This window comes from Zosterops lateralis, assembly GCF_965231275.1.
Source record: "Zosterops lateralis genome assembly, chromosome: 4".
NCBI classification, from domain to species: Eukaryota; Metazoa; Chordata; class Aves; order Passeriformes; family Zosteropidae; genus Zosterops; species Zosterops lateralis.
In genome coordinates, this window is record NC_139765.1 from 24,457,971 (window position 1) to 24,483,189 (window position 25,219).

Here is a 25,219-nt window from a genome sequence, read left to right on the forward strand (position 1 = left end):
GTTTAGCTGCTTGGATGTCCATACACCAACTTGGGGAACTGAGATGAGGTCCAGACAGCTCATCAATTTACCTGCTGAGTAACAATAAAACTAAAAAAGCTCACGCAGCAAGGGAGTTATAGGATATGTATTCCCATAGAACAAGAATTCAGCTAAACTGCTAATAACATCAAAATGAGAGAGAACACTTTTACAGAATCAATCAACTCTCAGTAAGGGCAACTGATGTGTAAGCAAGCAGGCAGGACACAGATATGACCATTTCTATTAGGTAGGAGTAACTTCCTACTTTTGACTGCTCATGGACAGACACAAAAAGCCAAATTGGAATAATAGGAAACTGTGGGGAATAAATCTATATTCAAGATATTCTTATTTGTACACAACACAGATGCACTAGCCTAAATGCAGAAGTCAAGATTTAGCCTATATTGAGGGGTGACTACTTCAAATATCTCTTCTTGGGAATGGGAGATCAAGACTATGATCAAAAGCCATGCACACAGCAACACACAATTGTAATCTGAGTTCATTTGGTCGTGAAGACAAGCCCTTAGGCATTTTGTTCCAATTTAAAACACAAGTTATATAGAGAGTTTAATTAAAGCACTTCCACATTTAATTTAAGCAAAATAGTTTTTGTCAGAAAGTTACACAACCCCAAAAAGCTGTTTTTTAAAATCATACTTTATTTTTAAAGGCTAAGAGAAGTATTCAGAACTGTATTTCTTAAGCAAAAAGATTCACATTTCACTGTGCAGGGTCATTAGCAGGAGAAAAAGCATTTGGGGATTTACTTTTTTGCAACTGCTGTTGAGTTCCTACACCAAACCAGACTTGTTTAAAAATAGTAACATCAGTTATGGCTTAAGATACAGAATTACAAAAGAGTAACACAAACCTTGAAACTCAAGGGCTGAACAGGTAACTATGGTCATTTTTTCCACATAAAGATGTTTCAGCCAAGACAAACAGAAGTAACAACTGTATTTATTGGTAGCCAAATCCAAGGAACATCACCATCGCAGACACTGCTTCAAAAATACCCATGCTGATAAATGCATGTGTTAGAAGAATGTTCTGTCTGTCCCAAATCATCTTTTCCTCCGCATCATAAGCCTCAAAACCATGGAGATATGAAATCACAACAGATCTTTTTTATTTTTTTTTAAACAAGAGGTTACAAGAAAAAACGGAAGACTACAAAATGTGGTGAAGAAAAAGTCATCACCTCTACAGAGACAGCAGGACTTTGACCAAGAAATTTTAATCAGTGAGCATGTAAGGACCCAAACCAATTCAGAACCCAGAGATGCAATTTTGTTGGGTATTCTCCCTTCACTGATCTGTAACTCTGCATGTATATGTTCTGGATGGCTGGCATTCAGTGGGACAGAGGTAGTGATGGGAACAAGATTCCCTCCCTAAAGTTTCCAAATAGATGCAACTTGGTAAGTATGGCCCCAAGGAAGGGTGAGTGCAACCAACAGAGGACCTGCAAACTGGGAAAGGACAAGAGCACAAGCATAGAAAGGAAGCCGCTCTCCCATACCTAGACTGATAAATAAAATGTTATGTAAAGGTGCTGGACAAGAACTGAACAAGTAACAAAACATCTGTGGCCTCAGCAATATGTACTTCATGCCAGGTTTGTGCAAAGGGTAGAACTGTACCTTTGCTGCACAGTTGTGGTGATCAAAATGATACAGAAATTCCAGTAACTAGCTAGCCTGATTATACTGATAATAGCTCTAAAACGTCAATCACCCATAATTTTTTTTTCCTATTTGCACAATTCCTTTATCCAGTTAATTCTTCAGACTTGTCACACCTTTGCTATTTTCTGTCCTTAAGGGGATTAAGACAGACTTTAGTTGTTAAAAGTACTTTCCCCTTTGCTCAGTGAGAAATCTTTATCTTATACTCTGGAATACTTTAATTTTTTATAAGAACATTCACTCAGAGAAAACTATTTGTAATACTTATAATGAAAGGTTGCAACTGTTGGACGAGAAGGGATGGTTGAAAACTAGGTCATCTGAATACAATATGAGTTCTATAAACCGATAATTGAATAAAGTCAATACTTGGGTCTAGAGAGCAGTTCTCCTTAGAACACCCCATTTCTCTTCTTAAGAAGATCAGAGGTAAAATGGTTTGTTTTATTGCAACACTGGTTAGCCAAATCCAATCCTTGCCATTCAGGTATGATTTTTAGGAACTAGGGATTTTATGGTTTACTGCCAAATTTGGCAGACAATTTACTGATGAGATTCATGACTTTTGGATTGCTCTGGTACTTGCACATATTTGCTGGGTTCTGGGCAACATCTTGGAATGCAACCATAACTTCTGGATCCTGGACAAAAAGTAAAAAACAAAAACCAACAAAATTAGTGCATTGGTAAAACAACTGAACAAAAATGACTATGTGGTTCCACATGAATCTAGTCTTGCTCAGCTTTTACATGACAAGACTACGTTAGACTTCTAGCAAGAAGTCTCTAAAGACAACCCAATAATACAGTGCATATTGTTAAAACTGTGTCAGTAAACACCAGAATCATTACTGAACTTGGTACAGTAATAGTTCAGTGTGAGAAGGGGGATAGGATAAGACTTCTGTTTTCCCAGAACAGGAGCTATCAAACACAGCCATACCTACTATATTATTTCTGTTCTGGCACCTTTCAATGCATTTTGAATGAGGTAGAAGGAGTTTGATGTGTGTAGCATGCATGATAGGTAACTGCTCTGAGCAACAGCTGATTCTTATCCTTTTCTCATTTCTTCACTCTAGCGGCAGAAGCCTGAAACTGTTGGGTTGTGAACAGACACATGTGGCAATGTTTGGCTTATAAAAATGCATCTAATTCTCAGTCATTCCTCACCTCCACTGAAAATTCACACTTGGAAAAGAACCTTGTTATCTCTTATCACACTACTGTGTTACAGTTGATAAATACATCCACATGTTCAATGTCACTGCCCAAAAAAATAACTCCATCTTCTCTATTTAGTATGAGAAGCATTAATACTTTTCCCCCATACTTGTAGTATACCTTTAGCCTCCATTGAACTTGAACTGGTTTTAATCATTTTACCTGTGTATGTTTTGAACATAATGAATCTGTACATAACAATTTTACATCTCAGCCTGGAAAAATGCTTCCATTATAAGCAATATCTACAAAAAAATTCCAAATTTCTTTAATTCAACAAAAGTGGAAGCAGTTTATTATGTTCAATACAAATCACAAATGTTAGTGTTAATTTCATCTGCTGTTATTTCTAAGACCATTTAAGTATTTTTACCAAAAGACATACTGCTTCCTAGACTTCTAATCCATTGCTACAGCAGGCATGTTCTCTGGAAACCATCACAACCCAAATGGCGTGCTCAGAGCTGTCTGTGCTTCAATAGCACCATCCTGTATCTATTCTAGCATCACTTAATCCAAAACTGTTAAACAAGTCTGATCCTAAATTGCATTTGGTAGGTGTGGACTCCACTGAAAGCACCCACACACCTCAGTCATATTTTATACATGTTGGGAACCAAGAGTCCAGTCTTATGGGAGCATTTAACTCCCTCACAAAACATAATCTGCAAAGTATATGGAAAATAGAATGCTGAAGTTCTGAAAGGAGAAACTAGATACATTCTGTCCACTTAACAGAATTCCCATGCAAAGAAAAAAGGCAGACTTTCACAAACTCAGACTTCTTGATTTCAAAATAGGGCATATGATTATAAAGATTATGTCATGTTGTTAAGTCTGCGGTTTCAGTTATAAACAACTGGAACAAAAAGCTGAGTAATCTTAGTCACTAGTTTGTGTCAAAGCACTCCTAACTGAATGTTAAATATCCATTTTTATGCTATGTATTTCACTTTCCTATAAATTCACAACAAGTAAATGACTGTACTTCTGTGACTCCCTGGAAGCTCTCAACCTTAGAGAGTGTTTATAATATCCAAGGTTTAACAGTGATGACCAATATTATCAAAATAAAGTGAAAGGACACCAACATTTCTGTAGGGAAATGTTTAGTGCATAAGTTGCGCCCTAGGGTGACTTTATGATGTGTGTATCCCCAATTGTCTGTTCTGTTTGTGCTGCATATTGAGCTCTGTGCTTTTAAGACTGATTTTGATGGCAAAGCAGGGAAAGAAGAAGTGTGCAGTTTGTTTCGAAAAACAGCGTTCGCTCCTCTGCGTTTCTTCTTGGGATGAGGTTGTTCAGCTGAGGCACGGACAGCAGTGGGACAGAAATCTTTTTTGCTTTTAGTTAGTTTAGCTAACTGAGGCAGAGAAGCTTCCTGCCTTTTTTCTTCCTTTTCCTTGGGACTGTTTAAACCTACTCTGGACTGAAAAAAACAGAGGTGTTGCTGTAGGACAAGAAAGACTCCAAATATTTCAGAAGGCAAAGAGTATAGAAAAAGAAGGCTGTATTGTCTAAATTCTTACTACCTTTTATAAAAGTGTTCTGATACAGACTTAACATGATTGGTGAACAGGAATGACGCCTCCCTAATGCCATTGGTTAAACTAGAGAAACAGCAAACACCAGCCGGACAAAGATTGTTTTGAGAAAGGATAGTTATTTACCAAGATTGTTTTGAGAAAAAGCTTTCTTGAGAAATTTTTCCTTGGGAAAAAGTTAGCAGCTGCTAGCAGGCTAAAAATCTCTCAGGCCCACACAGAGGAGCACCAGGGAGCTCGCACCTGCAGCCCACCAGGGCCTGGACCTCTGGAGGGACGAATGAGGGACTGAACGAGTTGAGCTACACTCACAGCAAGGATTTTCTCAATTTGCTATCTCACTCCAGAAGGTTTTATTGTTCCATATTACTCATTCTTTGTGCTCGTGGGCACTTTGTTAGCTAAATAAATAGTTTTTTCCACTTTTCTCCAAGGAAGTTCTTTTCTCAGACCGGCTGGGGGGACGGGCACTTGGGTGTTCCCAGAGAGACCCTGTTCAGGGGGTTTTCTCCCAAATTTGCCCTAAACGAGGACAAGGTGGAATGGTAGCAATTCTATTAATTGTACTAGGCAAACGTTCAGTTTTCTAATGCTCTGGTCTTTAGGTGCAGAAGGAAAAATAATACTTCCAAGAAAAGTTATCCCTACTTTTTTTTTCACAACACATTTTGTTGGAAGTGTGTGTCTAACATATGGCTACATGTCAAATAAGGAATCTATAGGTTCATCTTACACATCACTCCTTATAAAAAGAACTTCTACTTGACTCCAAAATGCAAATGTCACGTTCAGTTCATTGCTTCAACAGAACTACATCTGACACTCCAGGAGGACTTGATTTGACTGCTACCAACGCCCTGACCAACAGGGTGTTAGGTCATGTTCTGACTGTCAAGTGTTTTCTTTTTCCTTTGTTTGCTTTTTTGTACTACTACATTTTTATTTTAATTTTCCTAGTGAAGCACTGTTACTCCTATTCCCGTATCTTGCCTTCCTTAGCAGACACAACTCTTTCCAAACCAAGACACAGATAGACAAAACAGTAAAATAAAACACTAAAATTTCAGTCAATTCTTCTGGAGGCTAGAAAGCTTAGGTGCAAATGAACTGAAAAACCATGCATTAGAAGTCACTGCAAAAAGTAAACAACATGCTACCATTAAGAAGCTGTGAAAAGAAAGGCAAGAGACGTTTTGCTGCTTTGAAGAAAAAAAAAATCCTGAAGAAATAATTCTTCAGGTAATAGAATCAAAAATCTTTATCAAGAATGTAGTTTTTATAGTGGTTTACAAAGATCACAAAATCACAGAATTGTTAGGGTTGGAAGGGACATCTGGAGATCATCTGGGCCAACCCCTCTGCCCAGGCAGGGTCACCTAGACCAAGTAAGTTTTATGCCAATGACAAGTAGTAACTCCCCTATATATGTCCACAGGCATATCTGGTTCTCTGGTTGCTTCTATGGATGACAAAATGAAGTTAACAGCAAAACCAGTTTAATCTGGCTTGTCTTCAGGCACCCATGGGTTGTCAGGTTTATTGAGATGTTTCAAGACTCATGCACATTTCAGTGTTAGCTCATGGAGATTAGTCTCCAAAAGGATGAAATCATAGCAAGTCTAAAGAGAAGCCTTTACTCTTAGAATACTCCCATTTTGGCACTAAGTCCTCACTATAAAAAGCCTCCACAGACTATCAGTTAAAAAGCAATTTTGGAGTCACTTGTGTGATTCATTATGTTCAGAGTTTTTGTTACCTCAGACAACAGACTGGTAATAGCTGCCAGCTAGCATTATCCATCAACATATTCCATAGCTGCACTGGGCAGATGTCAAGCAGTAGAAACTACTGTCTTTTAAAACTAGAGCTTGCACAGTCAATTCAAAAAAGACCAGAAAGCAGAGTTAGACATTTTAGGAAAAGGTGGCAGTGTAGACATAGATCAAGTTCTAATAAATTGTATCTAGATAAAAAGTTGGTACAAAGAGTACATACAGTAAGAGACTCAAGGTTTGCTAACAGGCTGTACGTGCTGAAGCCTGCCTGCATTATCACAAAACACTGTCAACACACATTCTTGCAAGAGTCCTACCCTATGCAGGGGCATATGTAATCAGCATGCAATGGAATGGCATGTGACAAGCACTTAATATTTAGCTGCACTGCAACACTGTTTTCAGCAACCTCTCATCACAAACTCCAGTGTTACAGCAGGAAGTAGCCTGGTAAGGAAGACAGCTACAAATCAAGGGCCCTTTCTGCATGGTTTGCATGCAAGCCAACACTGCTGACTGTGGCAACCTAAGTAAAGGTGTGTTTTCCAACATCAGCAACCATTAAAGGGAATAAACTTCTCCAAAGAAAGTGATGATTTTTTTGGTGATTCCAGGATATACTGAATAAGCTTCCTTTGTGATGCCTTTATTTCAATGAGCTGAGGACAATACGTACCTCTAATCACAGAAAAAAGAAACAAACCGGTTTTATACTTGATCATATTAGAATGCAAATGTAACTACATAGATCTGATTTTTCTAGCCCATCTGCCCTTAAAACTGGCGCTGTTGGACATGTTCTCTTTCATCTGTTTAAATACTTTTCTTGAGTAGTAGTAGTTATGAGATTGAGCAATTAATTAAATGAGCACTTAATCAAGCCCAGTAGGGAAACAAGTTTTCTGAATATGATTTCAGAAAATGCCAGATGAAGAACTATTCTAATAATACTTTGTCTCAGGCAAAAAAAACCATTAATCTCCTAAGAGAAAGGCAATTCTCATCACAATATTACTATAACATATTGTGTAAGAAAAACATTACCAATGTTTTTGTTTGCATAGTTATCCCTCTACAAAGTGTGTGCATTCAAAAAATGAGCAAGTGAATTATAATGTGTGGAAAACAACCATTTGAGAGACTTTTTCAAAAGAGATGACAACTGCATACGGCACACAGTTTTACCTGTTACAGTGGTCAGGGTTTATGTGTGATCTTTAACTAAGCTACCATTAGTTTGCAAAACAGCCAACATTGAATCCAGACAGTCGGATGCCACACACATCAGGAAAGAATTTTACAACAGAAATAAGCAAGCACCCCATTGTTATCCAAAAGGTCACATCTTCCTTCCTCCCTTTAGGCTCATGGGTGCCGTTCTTCTCTTGTTCAGAATGTGTAGCTTTGACTATAACAAATACTCACCTGCATGGCCGCAAGAACTTCTGGATCACTGAGAATCTCATTGAGACCTGGCATACCTGCCATTCCTGGCATGCCTCCAGCCCCAGGAAAGCCACCTGAAAATCCAACACAAGAAAAATGCTTGATGAAAAATGTTCAACTCACCTGTACAGTAATTATGCTCACTGAGACCAAGACATACTTGCCACAGACATACTGCCCTGGGCATATATCTAAAGCCATGTCTTCTATACGGCTATAGCTGGTCCACTCAATGGAAAGCAGGGTCTTTCTGTTAAGACCTACATCTTATTTCACTCATGTTTTTAACTCAATTAAATAGGAGGCTTCTAATGAGTACAGTTCTTTTCCTGCTTAACTTAAATGAGGTAGGCCTCTAGCTCAGGAACGTAAGGAGTTTGAATGCCTGGGGTGAAAAATTTAGGGCAGAAGCAGCTCAGTATTATGTCCCAGGCACATTCCACATTTGGCAAGAATTTTAAGGGTTTTTTTAGGAAAAATTGTACCACCAATGGGAAAAAACTCCAACAAAACACCATGAAAAATATCCCTGAAGCAAAATGCCTGAGGTTCTCTTACAGAATCCCTATTCTGCAGCTTCCCCAGGTGTGCTGAGCGTGACACATAAGGTCTCTATCTGAAGCACAGCTGAAGCACACACAGAGCCTAACTCCCAGCTACATCTCAATCTTCAAAAGCATCAATAATTTGCTTCTCCCCAGTTCATTGTATAACATGGAAAACCTGATTTTTGTAAAGCTGCCAAGGATAACTTTTCTATAAGGTAATCTGCATTACCTCCTTTAAAAAACTATTCTGTTAACAACAGCTTGCAACCAGTACAGATTTCCCTCATGTTCAATCGAAACTTTCAACTCTACGCTATTGTTTTTAAGCGGAATGGATTCAAGGTACCCTGAGTAATTTAGAAAACATTTTTATATTCATTTTTACACATCTTATCAAGTAAATTCTGCTTCTTTTGTTTTCCCAGACCTAAATCGTTCCATTCTGTTAGCCCTTTCATTACTTATTTCTGTCTTCCCTCTACTTGCTACCCAGCATCAATTCTCTTCAAGAGAAAGAATCCCATCCCTCTTACCACTAGTGCTCCAAGAGTTACTTGTACACAAGTTCTAAACTTCACATGAGATTTTTCTGTCTTGAGAACAAATGCTATAAAAACTGCAGTTATAATATTCCATACGGAAACAGCCACCTCTGCCTCAAGTATTGGTGCTGAAAAATAAAATACCTGGGAAGCCACCTGGGAAGCCACCAAACTGAGCTCCTCCTGCCTGTCGCCTTGCTTCTTCCTCCTGCAGATGAAAGCACATCATTCCTCATAAAACAATGGAACTGCAGCCTGTTTTCTACTGCTCAGCTGGGTTTAGGAGAAAAAAAATATCCGAGACCATTTCAGGCAGATACGATGTCACAAGAAACAAAGCACTCTACTATCTTCCCAACCACTGACAGGAAATTGCTCTGTCTATTCCTAATTCTGTACATGATTGCAGGTTAGTTATGCAGGGTATGCTTCTACTGAATACGAACTGTACCATTTGTTTTTAGCTCCCCAACTGTATTTTTAGGACTCCCACCCCCCACATATTAAAATACATAATTAAAGCACACACACAAAAAAAAAAGAAAAGCCAACTGGGCCAGGAATTGAGGAAGAGAAGCAAAGTATTATTTTGAATTTAAAACCTTCCACCTTGGGATATGTAAGTACTTTAAGTGAAAAATACTCTGTAACAGTCTTAAAATATCTGACTTCTTAAAATAGAGGCTTTGTAGAGATTCCAGAGACTGTTTTTGTCACAAGCAATAAAACCAGATGAACTCAAATGTCCTCTTCTCCGGATTTCATTATTGGTTAAGTAACCAAGCCAGAAACGATCTCTCTAAAATTTAAAACTTACATTTAAATTATTTTCCTCTGTAATTAGTTTTAACCAAAATGAACACTCATTAAGAAATAATAAACAAATTAAAAGAATATTCACCCGTTGTGCTTTCTCATGCTCCTCCCGTGCCTTCTTCACTCTTTCTAGTCTTTCCTTGATTTCCTTTTCTTCACGCTTCCGCTCATATTTTCGTCGATGTTCTGCAATTTTCTGAGCCTATCACAATGGAATAGGACTATGCTATACAATAGGAATATGCTATACATTTCTAGCATATCAGACAATGTATTTCAATACAAAACACTTGTAAGCATAATCAACTCATTCTACCAGTTCTTAAAACTAAGATCTGATTTCGCATCCTAAAAGCCTCTTGTTTTAGGAGCCATTTGCTACTTCTTTCCCATGGCAGCCAGTCAGTCATTATTGTCTACTCAAGACTGACTGGATTCACCAGAATACGTACTCTGGCATATTTTTTTGCAGTCATTTCAGGACTTGCGTCATCGTTAGAACTTGAACATCTTATCATTCCATGTCCTTTTATGGTTTTATGCTGAAATACTCATTTCTTTGGGTTTAAAACCAGCAACTGCCCTGGAAAAGGGCACAATAGGCAGTAAAATTGCCACTGCATACACACACACTTTCTAGATAGAGTTATCATTGTTTCAGATACCTCTGTAGCATGTACTGATTGACACAAGCACACCAAAGAATTCCTCAACAAACCAAGAAAGGGCTGATGGGGAAGAAGTTTGCCTCCTTTTACTAGCTTCTTCCTCAGGTGTATTAAATCTATAGTCCCAGTGAAAGAGGAGTTTACAATGAACTTCCCAAGGCTCCTCACTCTGGGCTCCTTATAACAACAGATTTAACTGCAGCAATGCTTTCCTCAAAACAGAATGTATCCTTAGAAATAATCACAAAAATGGTTCATGATTTCAGATACAGTGTATGATGGTTACATTCCTGTAACTAAAAAACACATAGAAAAATCCAGGTGCAAGAACAAAGATACTGCTAAGACAATGGATACTCTTGTATTCTTTTAGAATACTCTCTTTAAAGGAATAAAAAATTACTTTTTAAGTAGCAGAGCTTTGATATAACTTATTTTAGCTAAGAGACACTCATTTCGTACTACATCATTCCTGAAGTGCATCTGCCAGAGAAAGTACACTGGAAGAAGCAGGAAAAATAGAGAGTGAGTGCAGTACCTGCTACCATATGCTGATGTCACTGACATTTAATGGCTCTTTAAGAGAGAGGTAAGCGTTCTGTTTTCTTTTTAATGAAGCAGAAAGAGTTTCCAAATTTCAGATTTTTGTTATTACTAAGCATTTCTCAAACTGAACTAAACGTTTTTAGAATTTGACTTAGACTTTTAGCTGAAAGTGCTATAAAGTAAAAAAATCTAGGAAAACTTGAAGTGAATAAATTAGATGAATGCACCAATTTCACATACTGGAGATTTTGAAAATCACCCATGAAAAGATCCTGTTTCTCCTAGAGCTACATACACAAATTCCCATACAATTATCAACTACATATCAATGTATCACAGATACTCATTCAGCTGTTTCTATGCTCAGGCAGATTAACAGGGAAAGAAAAGGTTCCCCCTCAGCCAAGAATTATGTATTACTTCTTCTGAATACCAGTTGAGACCCAAGACGTAATAATATTAACCACAGATCAACTGTCTCCAAAACAGAGACTAATGGGTTGTAAAATGGTTTCCATTATCATTTTGCTGGAGACAGAAAAGATATGGTAGAAAAGCTGAAAGATGAAGTTATTAGACACAGGAATGTGTATGCATTGGGTATTTAAGCTTGACTGGCTGCCAGATGCTCACTAAGCTGCTCTCTCACTCCTTGCCTCCTCAACAGGACAAGAAAAGAAAATAAGATGGAGAAGCTCTTGGCTTGAGATAAAGACAATATTATTCACCCACTATCATCATGGACAAAACTGACTCAGCGTGGGGATGATTAATTTAATTTAATGCCATTAAAAATGGAAGACGATGATGAGAAACAAAACTAAAGCCACCTTCTTCCTGAAGCTCAGCTTTACTGCTTCATTCCCCACTCTTCCACGCTGAAGAGCACAGTGTGATGGGGACTGTCATCAGTTCGTAAACTGTACTTCTGCCACTCCTTCTCACACCTTTTTTCTGCCCCAGCGTGTCTGCCCCACAGTACAGTTCTTCACAAACTGCTCCAGTGTGGTTGTCCCCACAAGGTGCAGTGCTTAAACAACCACCTGTTCCACCATGGGTCCCCTATGAACTGCAAGCTCCTGCCACAAAACCAGCTTCAGTGTAGGCTTCTCTCCACGGGCTGCAGTTTCTGCCAGGAGCCTGCGCCAGGGGACTCTCCATGAGCTCCAGCTTTCTTCAGGGCAGATCCACTTCCTGTCATGGAATCTTCCATGGGCTGCACGGTGGATCTGCCCCACTGGATCTGCTCCATGGGCTCAAGAACGACAACCTGCTTAACTGTGACCTTCTTCATTGGCTGCAGGGGAATCTGCTCCCATACCTAGCATACCTCCTCCCACTTCCTTCTTCACTGATCTTGGTGTCTCTAAGGGGTTGCTTCTCTCATATTTTTCTTCTTTATTGCCCTCCCTCTCACAGCTGTTACACTGCATTTTTTAACCCTTTCTTAAATATGTTGTCACAAAAGCACCACTGGCATCACTGACTTGCTCAGCTTTGGCACTGGCTGGAATTGGCTCTCTCTGACACAGGGGCAGCCTCAGGTCCCTCTTTACAAGAGGCCAGCCCTGCAGTCTTCACGTTCCCTCAAACTCCCTATATAAATCCAATATAATGTAACAGCTTCCATCTGTGATGTGTCAATCACTTCGAAGGAACAGACAAAACCATGAAAAAGCAAGCCTGCTTTCTGTTACAGAAGTTATCTCCTTAGAAGAAGTTACAGAAGTTTCTCCTTAGAAGATTGCTGGGGTCAGCCAGGGGAGAGCAGCTGAAAAACAGTTGTGCAGAGCTGAGGCTGCCCTCACCGGGCTGAATAATGAAAGTACAAAGCACAGGAAAACGCTTCCTTCAGAAAATGTGCTTAAGGTCAAAGCTTTGATCAACTCAGAAAAATCTTGGGGGAAAAAAATCAATTATCAGCTATCTCTGGCTTTTCTGAAGGTTTTTAGTCTAGATTCTAAAATTCCTGGCAAACTTCAACTGCTTCAGATTCTTCTGTTAAAATTTTAAAAGGGAATGAATTTCATATTTCTGTTACATGCCAGGCCCACACATTCAATTTTTCTACACGTAGCCATAAACAGCTGTTACTAAAGACAGAAGTATTTATAAACTCAGACTGAAGTATCAGAAGACATATAAACACATTTCTTCCAGACAATGCCTGTTGAACAATATGAAGGCATCTATGTCACTCAAATACAGGCAAGACCTCCAACACTCCTCCCCACTTACTCTTGGCTGCACCTCCTTCAGCATGGCACTTGCATCTTCATCATAATCCAGTTTACAAGCTAATGCAAGATCATGAGCGGCCTCCTCCCAGTGACCAAGAAGTCTGGAAACAGAAGACACCAACAGTCACAAGGAAAAAAAAAACTGAACACTTGCAAGTCTTCAAAACATTTAATCATGCATCGCTCAGAAATTTTACCTAGAGCTACAATGACTTACAGAAATAATCATGGTGTTTCCTTTATTGCACACTACAATACCATTAGAGAACACTTGCTTGTTTGCTTCATATCCTTACAGTAACAATGAATAAAAAACTCTCCATGAATCATGTCATTGTCTGCTATGAAGAACGATCCAACAGGGAGAAGGTACCCTAGCTAAATTCATGAAGCACTACCACCTCAGGCTTAAGTGGACCCTCTTGCTCAGCATTCAAACCTCATGACTTGGACGCACCATGTCTTAATTAAAGTGGTCATGTAAGCCTCGTGCTTTTGGTAATTAAAATTTTAAGCAAATGGTGGTATTACTAAATGGTCAAAGCACTTCTGCTCACAGACAGAGGTATTAATGCAAACTATTCGCTAGTGTCCCCACACTTAGGCTTTACACTGTAAATGAAAACTGCAGACACTAAAAAACAACTCTCTAAACACTGTCTAAAACACTATTTTAAAAGTAATATTAGCATTTACTTCTTCCGCTTTTACATAAACCGTAAGAATTGTCACCTTTTTTCTTGATTTATTGCTATTAGAAAAAAAAAGTTGAACTGTATTTGGCAGAATGCCTAACACCATTTAAAATAATTACATTGTTTGCTTAATGACATTTCTCAGTTGCAACAAATGGTTCCCTAATAATCAGGTATTTAAATTTACTATGTAAAAGAGCTCCAGGGTCTAAGGAAAAAGGACAGCAGAGAAATGTTCAAGAATTATAGGTCTGTAAAAAAAATCCCAACAAACAAAAACCTCCAAACAAATAAAACAAGCAGTCCTAGATCTCATAATCTTTACCTAATGATAAGAAAACGTTATTCAGAAAAGCAGTAAGCCATTAGAAGATGAGAGAGAGAGGAAGTGTGGGGGGCTGATGGGACAGTACCAAGAGGACTACTCATAAATTGCCATCAATAAATCACCATCATCCTTATTCTCTAAGCCACAGACTCGGCACAATGGTTTGTTGGCTCACAGCTACTGTTCTCAGGTATAAGACAAACAGTTCAGAGGCACAGAGAAGGTAAGAATTATGAACAAAACTACTCCCCCCACACAAAGATAATATCAAGTACAGGTGCAGTTCATTACCTATGTGCTTTCCCCCTCCACTTATAAGTCTGTGCCGAGTCAGGATTAATCTTGATGGCTCTGTCACAATCTCTAATGGCAGCATTTGGCTTCTGCAGTTTCACAAAAACACTGTGGGAACAGGAACATTTATCATACATATTGAAATACCAAATTACTAACTTAAACTGGAAATACCTTTGGATTACTAACAGGCAAACTAGTGAGATAATGCATTTGAAGAGCCGTGTTCAAAAAGATTTCATAGTAACATAGATAACAAAGTCGTTAAAATTTAGTCTCACCCTCCCCAGCATTGTAGCTGAGCCATGAACAAGAACTGAAAGCATTCATTGTTCAGACTCAAGCCTTGCCAGTAAGAATAACTTCAGTACAGAAGAAAAGATACATAAACGCAAAGGACAGTTCAGCCCCATGGTACCTGGGGTCTCTGGTCAACGGCAATTAGAAATTTGAATGAAACAACAATAACATTCTGCATGCCATATTGCACAGTCTTTAACACAGTAAGACAAAGAAAGCATGAGGAGTTACACGGGCTACAAGGATCAACAGCTAGAGTCATGAGGAAAAGGAGGTAGGAGATGAGTCATCAAAATCAAAAGCAACAAAACAAACACGAACTATGCAAGAAACCCCAAACCTTTATCAGTTAAATGTAAAAGCTGAAAATTTTACAACACACAAGCATATCAGACTAACTAGTAGAGTAGTACTTTAGGAGGTTCAAATAACTAAAATTAAAAATCTCTAATGGACACATTAAAAAACATTCCTGAACTGACAAAAGTATTCAATTCAGTGTATTCCATGTCAGAACTTCTACATCTACATCTAATTCTACATCTCTCTTTTACATGCATTTGAAAACAGTTTATCTACAATTCCTGTAAGTAACTTCATTATTAAGGCTTCTAATAAAGCAAGCACAAAGACACACATGGTCTTCTAGGAACAAACAGGTGGAGAGGGTGTCAGGGAAGTGTCCCAAAGCTAGTTCATCAATGAGAGCCATTCCAACGCTGCTGGCTCCACAAAGCCCCTAGTTTCTCAAATACAAACCCCCCAGAACCATGGATTACTCCTAGCACTTCATCAGAATGGCAAGTTTTACAATATCCTAATATATTATTCATTTCTTTCTACAACAGACCAATTTGAGGGAACTTTTAAACTTCTCCTAATATTCTTATTTTTCATTGCTACACCCAGTCCTGAGAAGATAGGATATTGTAAGAAGTTTTTAAAATAGTTATGCTAGCAACAGTGTATTAAGGTACACAAGTGGTATTACATGCAAAAACTTTGATATGGAAAGAAAAAAAACAGCAAGGCAAGTACCAGTCAAGATGTATTACAATGGAATAGTATTTTGTATTACAAAGGGCATCGATTAATTTTATGAAAATTTAAATTCTCTTTGAATAAAACTTTGCTATGGGAAAGATCCACTAAATTATCAAATCATCTATGATTAGTGGTCTCTTGTGTAAGAACAGAAAAATAAAATCTGCTTCTGCAACCCATACTTGTAAAGCCTTCCTGAAGAATCAGGAAGATAAAGATGTTTGTGCATTATGAATTTAGAAAGTTCCCAATGCATCATCTGCAGTCTGGTAGATGTAAGTCATGGTAAGGTGGGCAGAGAATGGGCTGAGATACAGATGTGTCCTGTTCAAACATAAGACTGTTGAACAGAACCTGGTCTATTCACCAATTCATTTAGCAGGTACAACAGGGAGAGAATTCACAGGATTCTTAACTAAGTTTGCATCTAAAAAGAGTATAATTTCAATCATCATCTTAATCCCACAGTACACTTCAGGTTTTACAAGTGTTTGTAACCCATCATTATTCTACCTCAACATACCAAAAGCACTATTACTGAGGAATATTTCAGTGCAGGTAGCTCCAGGTGCAGCTGCAGTGTCAGCTGAAGATTGAACTCTGGGTGGTGAGTGCCCCAGGCAAGAACGAGTGTCAATCTTTGCACAGGGACCTGTGGCCCAATCAGGTGACTGGACACTCTCAGACACAGCAGGGGCCCAGGACCTCAGACTTTCACAAGCACAGACTGTGGACGTACAAAATCCCAGGGCTTCCTTTGTTTGGAATCCTTCCTCAGAGGCACCAGCTTGAGCTGTTATTTTGTTATTGCACCATGATTAAATTATTTTAAGGATCCAGATGTCTGAGAGTCTCCTGTGGGAAACCCAGGCTCAAGACAGTAAGGAAACCTGATGTGACTGTGTGAGTGTGGGGGGTGTAGCTGCAAAGGCGCTTCAGTCTCAACTCAGGCAGTTTGAGCCTGACTGCCAGGGTGCCTCCTGGAAGGTCAGACAGGAAAGTATCCTTAATGTTACCACAATGCATTTTGGAACACCATTCTGTTATTTACTCTGTTACCAAGATTCTTTATATGGCTGCTACAGCAAATCTGGTGAGTCTAATAGAAGAGAAACTGCATGAAATGAACACTACCCTTTCCTTCCTGTGGTTTTAAGTTTATACAGATCCTCAAGTTGCCTTATGTTCCTTAGGCTCCCTAAGGAAAATAACGAAACAGGCAGAAACATAAATCACTAGTTTATGACTCACCTTGCCCTCTTGGCATACAAGATGGCCAAGCATGGATTCAGCTTGATAGCATCTGTGAACAAGTCAACAGCCTTCTGAAGGTCCCCTAAAAGTGAAGTTTCAATCATTATGTAATGAAATTACATCTGAATTCCCAAACCTGCCTTACAGAGTGTGACGTGCCTAGGCTCTTTTTAGATAGAACATTATCAACAAAGAAAATCACTTTCTCCCTTTTGGTATGTTACTGAAGTACAAACTCTAAAATTAATGCTTGAGAAGAGATACTCTTCCCAGTTAAACTGTATATTCAATTTTAAATGCAATCAAATAGAATGTCACATCCTTACTATACACCTTTTCACTGCTTTAAGACAAACCACTAAAGACACTAATAACAATATGGAGGGAATGATCAGTTTGTAATTAAGATGCTGCAGTACCTTATTCCCACCCTTCCCTGAACTATGGCTACATTGCAAAAACAGTACTTGAAGAAGCTTCCATACTCTAGATAGTTTTGGGTATCCAACAAGAAGTACGTTTTCTCCTCCTCTAAAGCATTCAAAATGGTCCAAGATATTCACCTTCATTTTTCTAATAGGAGAACCAAAAATAATGTCCTTAAATAAGTATAAAAAACAATATATTACCTTCACTAAGAGCATTTATTGCTTCAGTCTTCTTTTCATTAGCTTGATCTGCCATCTCTTCAGTTACCTAACAAAATAAAATGAAAAACACACAAAAATCTCAAAAGCTGTTGAGTCCAGGCCAGAATTACCACACTAAGACCTTGCCAAAGGAGGAAGTGCTTCAGTTGTCCAATTCCAGAACCTTAATTTTAATTTGTATTTAAATCATAGTTCACAAAACCTTGCCTTCAGCTTGAAGACATTAGTCAACATTATTTTTAGCTATAAAACACTTGAAAGCTAAGTTGAACAATGGTAGAATTCCACATATCTAGTTAGCATGGGTGTTGCAATAAACTTCTTTGGCATTCTCTGACCTGACCTTCTGCATGGAAATTTTTGTTGAACTCTAACCTTGAATAAGAAAAGAATGTTATTTTAAGCCAGTAAGTTTTCTGTTTAGAAGAAAAAGAGCCAAAACAACAGCTGGCTACACAGATAACAGAGTATTCATCCTACCTCAGCTGCTATCCTTGATTACACTCAAACCCTCCTACCTTTCCTACTGCCAGATTGAAAATATTTTGCTTACCTCCAAATTTTCATCTCCCATTTCTTGATGGTCATCATTGTCTGGTTCAATAACTCCCTCATTATCAATTTCTAGGGGAAAAATAAAAAGGAAGACTAAGCTTCATCTACAGAGACAGGATTTTCAGAATAATTTACACATTGGTAAAATGTAATCAAGTCGCTATTTTCCCCACCTAAGTCGCTCTCTTCGCTTTCTGGTTCAGGTGATTTAACCGGCTCCTCTGGGTGTTCCTCTGCTTTGTCCTGAGAGAGACACGTATTTGTAAGCACACATTATTTCTGACCGATGCTCTGTTTCTGCTCTCACAAATAAAAATGTATTAGAAAAATCAGATTGTGATACAGCCGAACCATTTTATTTTTAAGATACTAATCTTCTTTTCTCTCCTTTCAGATTAAGCCTATCATGTATGTAAATATTTCAGAGTCCAAATCTGGACTCATGAACTTCTATTATTGGTAAAGCTGGTCCTTCAAATTTTGTAATTCAATAACCAAAACCAAATAATCCAAATAACATCCAATTCAGATCCAGTTTTACAGTGACTACTAAGCAACCCTTCCAATCTTCCTGCCTTCCCTCACACATTCTCTGGATCAAAAATTCTCTCAATTTAATACCATTAAGCCAAGGTCCTTTAGCAGGGAACAATAAGCTGATGACAGTGATTTAAATATTGTTTTCATTTGCCAAGGTCTGAGCTTGTTGCCACTTCTACATACCTAGAGTATTTTTTCAAAAATTTAAAATGTTTTCTTATCAATTTCTAACTAAGTTTCATCTGAATCCTATAACTTAGCACATCCTGTCTATTATCAGATACAAGCCACTTGTCTTCATGCTTAGTGTCACAGACTACATTCAGTAAATACACACAATCCCTCCATATTGCTCTAACTAGACAGTAATCCCAGCATCCATTGTCTTGTTGAAAAAAATTAAAATACATCTTTTTTCTAAAAGAAGTTCAAACTTGAAAAAATCCTGATATAAATATCTACAAGGCAAGTTTGTTTTCTTCCTTAAAATAAATCAACAAATGACATCTTCCACAATACTGCCTTAAAAATTTGATAGTTCAACTGATCACTTCATTACTTATCACACTCATTAATACTTCTTCTCATGAAAAGATAATTTAATCCACTAATGATGAGAGAAATGGCTTATAAACAGGCTAGAAAACAAAACCAAAAAAAAGAAGTCAAGACTCCGTATGGCATTTGCATTGCCAAGAACATCAGGCATTCAGGATTAGAGAAATGGAGCACAGTAACACTAGAAATGAACTAGGAAGCCATCTGTAACAAGTCACCTACAACACACAATGGGTAAGCTTCAGACTGAAATCTCACATTCATCCCCTCATCTGAGAGAAAACTGACAGCAAATTTCCCCTTCTGCTGCTCAGTAATTTTGCCAGCATCAATTTTCAGTAATAAATTCTTCATATCTCACCTTACTTGTCTCCTCCATGGAAGCACTGGCTGGAGCAGGTGGTATTGTGCCTCCCATACTTTTCAGCAAAACAGAGAAAAGACAAAACAAAACAGTAAGATTATCAAAATAGCAGTATGTATTTCATTGATTCAAATGCTGATAATCTCATATTTTTGTTGTAACACAAAACATGATGATCCATTTAACTTTCAAAGCAGCAAATAGAGTACACATCCCCTCCTTTTCCCAGTGTAGTGCAATGCACACTGTCTGTTGTACAGCTCCATTGAGACTTGTACTCACTCACATCACCCTTCACCCACCCACTCACCCTTTTTCACAAGGGAAAGCTGCCCGGTGGCTCAAATGGATTTTCTCCTTTAAATGTAACTTACGTTCAAATCAAAACTAGATACTATGATTATAGCTATAACTAAAATTAGAATTATTTATTTGAACAAAGGTCAAACAATTAAAGACAACAGCCTAAAATGCCAACACGATTGAAACTGCTACCTAGAAAAAAAAAATTCTCTTATATGTTGAGATACTCCTGCCTCTCTTTCGCCACAATTAAGGACCATTCTTCGTTGGAGACAGCATTCTGTCAATATACAATAAACTTCCACATGCTACTGACTTAGAATAGCAGCCAGGAATAAGCAGAGGCTGAATTCTCCAGCTGTTAGATAGAACATCTAATCATAACTATGACAGCACGCCACAAGGAAAACCATTCCCAGCAATCCCCTGCCCCACATTTCCTCCTACTGATAGTTTTCAATAAAAATGTTTTCATGAGCTCAACAACCAACTCCTCAGGGCTCCACACAACTGGTTAGATGAGATGCAGGGGAGGGAAGGAGACGGGTAAACAGGACTGGCCAGGAGGAATTGGAAGGACTAGCTGCTTTCAAGAATTAGTGCAACATAAAACTGTATCCCAAGGATGACAAGTTATAGCTTCTGAAGTCAAGCTACTGCAGCCCATTTGCCCCTCTTTCCTCCCTCCTGTCAGCAGCACCTCAGAGTCAGGCCTCAAACTGGCTGAAAACAAATCTGAATGAGGCAGAACAGGACAGGAATAGGGATGAATTTGGGGAGAAAGGGCAGAAGGAGTTGGAGAAGGAGTTGATAGGATTGACAGGTCTTGGTACAAGGCCCTGCAGCAAAAGGCAGGCAAACAGCACTAAAGTACTTCCCATTTACAAGGAAAAACTGTCAAAAAAAATCCCCCAAACCAGCCAACCAACCAACTACCAACAAGTGACAAACCAAGCATGTTCTGAAGCTATTGCAGCAATCTCTATGTGTCTTCAGGATGCTGACATTACTTGATCGAAGTTATACTGCAAGGACTAAACAACTGCAGTCTGAGAAATCATTATCCAACCAGGCAGAAACCATGGAATGCAGACTAACTGTTCCTCCTACATTTTTGCCCTAACTGTTCCTCCTACATTTTTGCCCTCATAGGTTGACAATAGAACACATAACTCTTATTAGTCTCTAAAAACCAAGGAGAGGACTACAGGGACCATCTAGTGAAGCCTTGGAACTTTACTTCTGCATAAAGAAAACTACAAATTACAAAGCATTTTAGCAGAGCTAATAGCTAATATCCATGGTACTAGCTGGTTTTAAGTCTGAAACCTTAAATCACTGCAAGACTGAAACAACTTAGTCAGTCTCCTCTGTTCTCTTCATATCCCTCTGAAAATTATCCAAATCTAGTTCAATTTGGGAAATGTTTACTAATATATATGCATGTCTATATACACTATTTCATGAACTGGCAAGGCAAAACAGTTTCACTCACAGTACTTGAAAATATTTTTGCTATCCTGGTAATCTCTATTTAAACTACAGTTATAATCCCAGAATAGCTCAAAGCGAGTTACTCTAAAATCTCTTAACCCAGTATTTGATAACAATGATTGAATACACAGCAGGGATACATCAAAGTTTGCAATGTATTAAACCTCAGCAGTATATGGAAACACAAGACACTCCTTGTACAGAAAGGCAAGCACAGAGACATAGAAAAAGCACAGACACACACAAGACACATGAAGAGTTCAGAGTGTGTGATGCTGGTAACAACTGGGAGTTGTCAGGACTCCAGTGCAACAGTGACCACACATTTCCACTCAACACTGCCACGAAGTGTCACATTTATGACTTGTTGGAAGAACTGCAAACATGATTTCTGCAACCACTTTTATTATTAACAGCAAAATTATAGTTAGAGAGAAACTGGATCACCATGAATTCAAAAGGGTAAAAACCTATTTGAACAAAACAATAACAACCAAAAAAAGGCAGAAGGCCTTATTCATCAATTAGGGATTCTGTGTTTTATTTTTAAGGACTGCTCTTGTTTCTTTGTTCAATTGCTGGGTTTTGAAATGTGTTTCTTTTAATGACTCATTTCATATTAATTCAAGTAAAACATTTTTATTTTTATGCAATTATGAGAAAATGGGCTTTATAAAAGGAATGTCAAAACACTTTCCAAACACACTCATGCACTACTCTATGCTTTCTCTACAAAGAGCATCAATATTAAAATTAAGTACAACAGCTAGGCAGAATAAGGGTTAGAAAACAACAAGTGCATAAAAACAGGTAAGACTTAAGGTTACTGATGCAATATTAACAGCTAATCAGAAATAAAGCATCCCATTCTGGCTTTATGAGTAGTTAGCAAAATTTAAATTATCACTAGGTTTAAGGAAAAAAAAAATCAAAGCAATTAGCAGAATTTTAGTCAAAAAATTTAATGATGAATTTTAGTATAATTTAGTCATTATTCTAATCACTCACAACACTACCTAGATAAACAAACCTATGTCATTCAGATTAAGACAGGTAAACCAGACAGAGACATGAGTTATCAAGTTTATTTCCATCTGGAGGCAGGCCATGCTGTTTGAAGCAGTTTCCAAAGAATGATCAGGCCCAATAATGCACTTAACAGCTCTATGGCATACAGCACTATTATGTAAAGGCAGAGGGAAATCCACCAGAATTCCAGACAGTTTTGCATGGTAAGTAATTTGGGTACCACTACTACCATCCAAGTATATTACTTAGGCAAATATTTAACTCAAATACATGAAAAAAAAAAAAAAACCAGAAAACTTGGAGAGCTGTAGGAGGTTCTGCTTTTGAGATAAAGACATTCAGTGAAGGTTTTACATGTAAAAAATATTCCACGGTTCTAAATGTAATTACTGTATTTCTACAACAAGCACCAAATACAAATTCTAAAAATTAATCTGGAAATTATAGCCCTTCCCATTAACATGGAGAAAGTCAGATCTTTCCATTCATCTTTCAATTCCCAAACACTTTCTTTGACAAAAAGAAATCAGCGTTCCTCCTCTCCCTCTTAAAGCAGTGTAGAGAGCAGTTTTCCCAGGAAAAAAAGAGAACCCTGGGAAAATGCCTTGGGAAACTCCATTTGTAGTGCCATAAGAAAAAAGCTGATTGATGTGCTCTCTATGCAAATTGTTACCAGCAAGTTCGCAGTTCTCTGTGTTATCATAAGTTGATTTTTGGTGATAAAAGAATTTTAATATTCTTAATCACTGTCCCCCATTGGAACCTTCGCTCAGACCACACCTTAACTCCTCACCCACAGCAGGGTGCATAAGTACCTCTGTCTGACCCAAAATTCCACCTCTGACCTCCTGCCTTTTGTCCCTTGTTACTGCCTTGATGCAGTTCGGTCCAATACAGTGGACGCCTTATTGTCTGTTATTTTTGTATTATTAAAACTACTTTTCCAACAACTGGATCGAAGCTGTCTCTCTCTTCATTCAAGCTGCCGTCGGGCTGAGCCCCAAGGAAGCTCAAAGGGGTTTGATAGTCCGGGCCAGACCCCACGAAAGCTTAAAGTAGTCTGTCCACACCTTCATACGTATGCATGCAACAGAAGTACTGGAAGAAGCCTAGGGTAAGGCACTGAAGTATGTTATGCACAGCAAAAGGAATAAAGACCTGCAGTAGGATGAGACAGATATCGATCTCCTTCCTAGGCAGAGGTACATCTACTGTCAGGACTGCAAAGCCAAGTTCAGTTAAATACCAGTGATTTTACAACCACAATATTATTCAGAGGCGTAAAAAATTTAAATATCGCTGTAAAAAAGCCATGAATAAACACTTCATTATAGCTATTTTCATTATAAGACATATTGTGAAATGCCAGTATTTACTTCTTTAAATATATGTACATCTATACACACAAAACCCTGCTGATTAACACAAATTTTCTAAATCAAATCCCGGTTTGTCACTAGATAAAAATGTTTCAAATTCTCTTTGCTTAACACGTGCATCTGAACATAGGTCCCTCAATTCTCAAGAGTTTTTTATCACAGCAGACATAAAAGCCGAGCAGAGGCACCGTACCTGAGCACGGGGGTTCTGTGGGTTCTCTGCCAGCAGCAAAGAATCCCAACCCTTCCAGCCTCGTGCCTCTGGGTGCCCAGGGTGGAACCCAAAGAGCATTTTTATTTGTGAAGCACCTGTTACGGCAGGCCCCGCTCACACGGAATTCATGCAGCGTAAAGAGCGGGTTCGCAGGGAGCGGAGAATTGGGCTGCTTTTGAGACATTAAACCTCACAGAGCAAACCACGTTTTGGACAGGAGCTGTATTTGTATTTGGCAGGTATTTTGTGCTTTGGGTACCAGGACGTAAATCAACGTCGCTCAGCTCCCCACAGACTCGGCTCCCTCTTAAGACAGGCCAGCCAACTCTGCTGCGCAATGCCAGAATTATTAGCTCAATGTTACTCTGGGGCTTTCCGGGCTGGAGAGCTGAGCCACTGAGATGGCCGGGGGGCAGGCTTTCTGCAACGGGAATAGCCAGCGTTAACGAAACAAAATGAAAAATTAACCAGCCTTTTTAAGGCGCCAGGAGCAATCCCGGCGAGAAGGGAAGGGGAGGGGAGGGCGGGAAGAGGAGGGAAGAGGAGGGGAGGGCGGGAAGGCCGCGGCGCCGGCAGGAGCGCCCCCCCCACCCGAGCGCCCGCACGCGCTGAGGAGACACGCCCCCTCCCCCACCGCGCCCCGCGCCACAACACCCGGCACCCCTCGCCCCTCCCCCTCCCCCCCGGCCGCCCCGCTGCGGGCTCGCACCCACCTCTCCACCCACTCGCGGACAAAGGCCAGCTCCGGGGTGTGCAGCAGGCCCGGGTTCTGCTTGCACAGCCGGACGAAGGCCCGCAGCTCACTCAGCTTGCGCGCGTCCATGACGGCTCGGCGGCGGCCCAGGCGCGCTCCTTTCCCCGCCCACCCGCCGCGGAACCTTCCAGCCCGCGCCGCCCGCCAGAGGCCCCGCCCACAACCGTTCTGGCCCCGCCCACCACCATTGACTCCGCCCATGTCAAACGCTGTTCCGCCCATAAACTCCATGGACGCGCCTATAAGCGCCGTCTGCTCCGTCCATCCTATTCCATTCCGAGGCCCCGACGTCGCCCATGGCAGTCATGGCCCCGGGCCCCCGCGACGTGGCGGGTACAGACGTTCTAGAAGCGGCCGCCGCTCCCCCGTTGCCCTCCCCCGGCCCCGCCGTGGCGCT

At 39.5% G+C, this 25,219-nt stretch overlaps 1 protein-coding gene across 1 annotated transcript; it reads right to left on the minus strand.

Moving 5' to 3' along the window:
* Positions 1–669: 669 nt before the first annotated feature.
* ST13 (ST13 Hsp70 interacting protein) lies at positions 670–24,928 on the minus strand. The gene is made up of 12 exons (XM_083859412.1): positions 24,782–24,928; positions 19,647–19,704; positions 18,361–18,430; positions 18,186–18,256; positions 17,612–17,678; positions 16,980–17,064; positions 14,382–14,492; positions 13,066–13,168; positions 9,699–9,815; positions 8,942–9,005; positions 7,687–7,781; positions 670–2,359 (listed from the first exon to the last, which is right to left on the minus strand). The coding sequence occupies exons 1-12, from the start codon at positions 24,889–24,891 to the stop codon at positions 2,231–2,233; spliced, it is 1,080 nt and encodes a 359-aa protein (XP_083715538.1). The 5' UTR covers positions 24,892–24,928; the 3' UTR covers positions 670–2,230.
* Between the last annotated feature and the right edge of the window lie 291 nt (positions 24,929–25,219).

What these genes read in the sequence shown, in the direction of transcription:
- ST13 (XM_083859412.1), bottom strand. Translation starts at nt 24,891, where the DNA reads ATGGACGCGCGCAAGCTGAGTGAGCTGCGGGCCTTCGTCCGGCTGTGC. An exon ending in AAGCGAAGAGAGCGACTTAG is followed by an intron (nt 18,257 to 18,360) that starts GTGGGGAAAATA and finishes TTTTTCCCCTAG; the next exon opens with AAATTGATAATGAGGGAGTT. An exon ending in AAGTTCTTGCGGCCATGCAG is followed by an intron (nt 2,360 to 7,686) that starts GTGAGTATTTGT and finishes CTTTTTGTCCAG; the next exon opens with GATCCAGAAGTTATGGTTGC.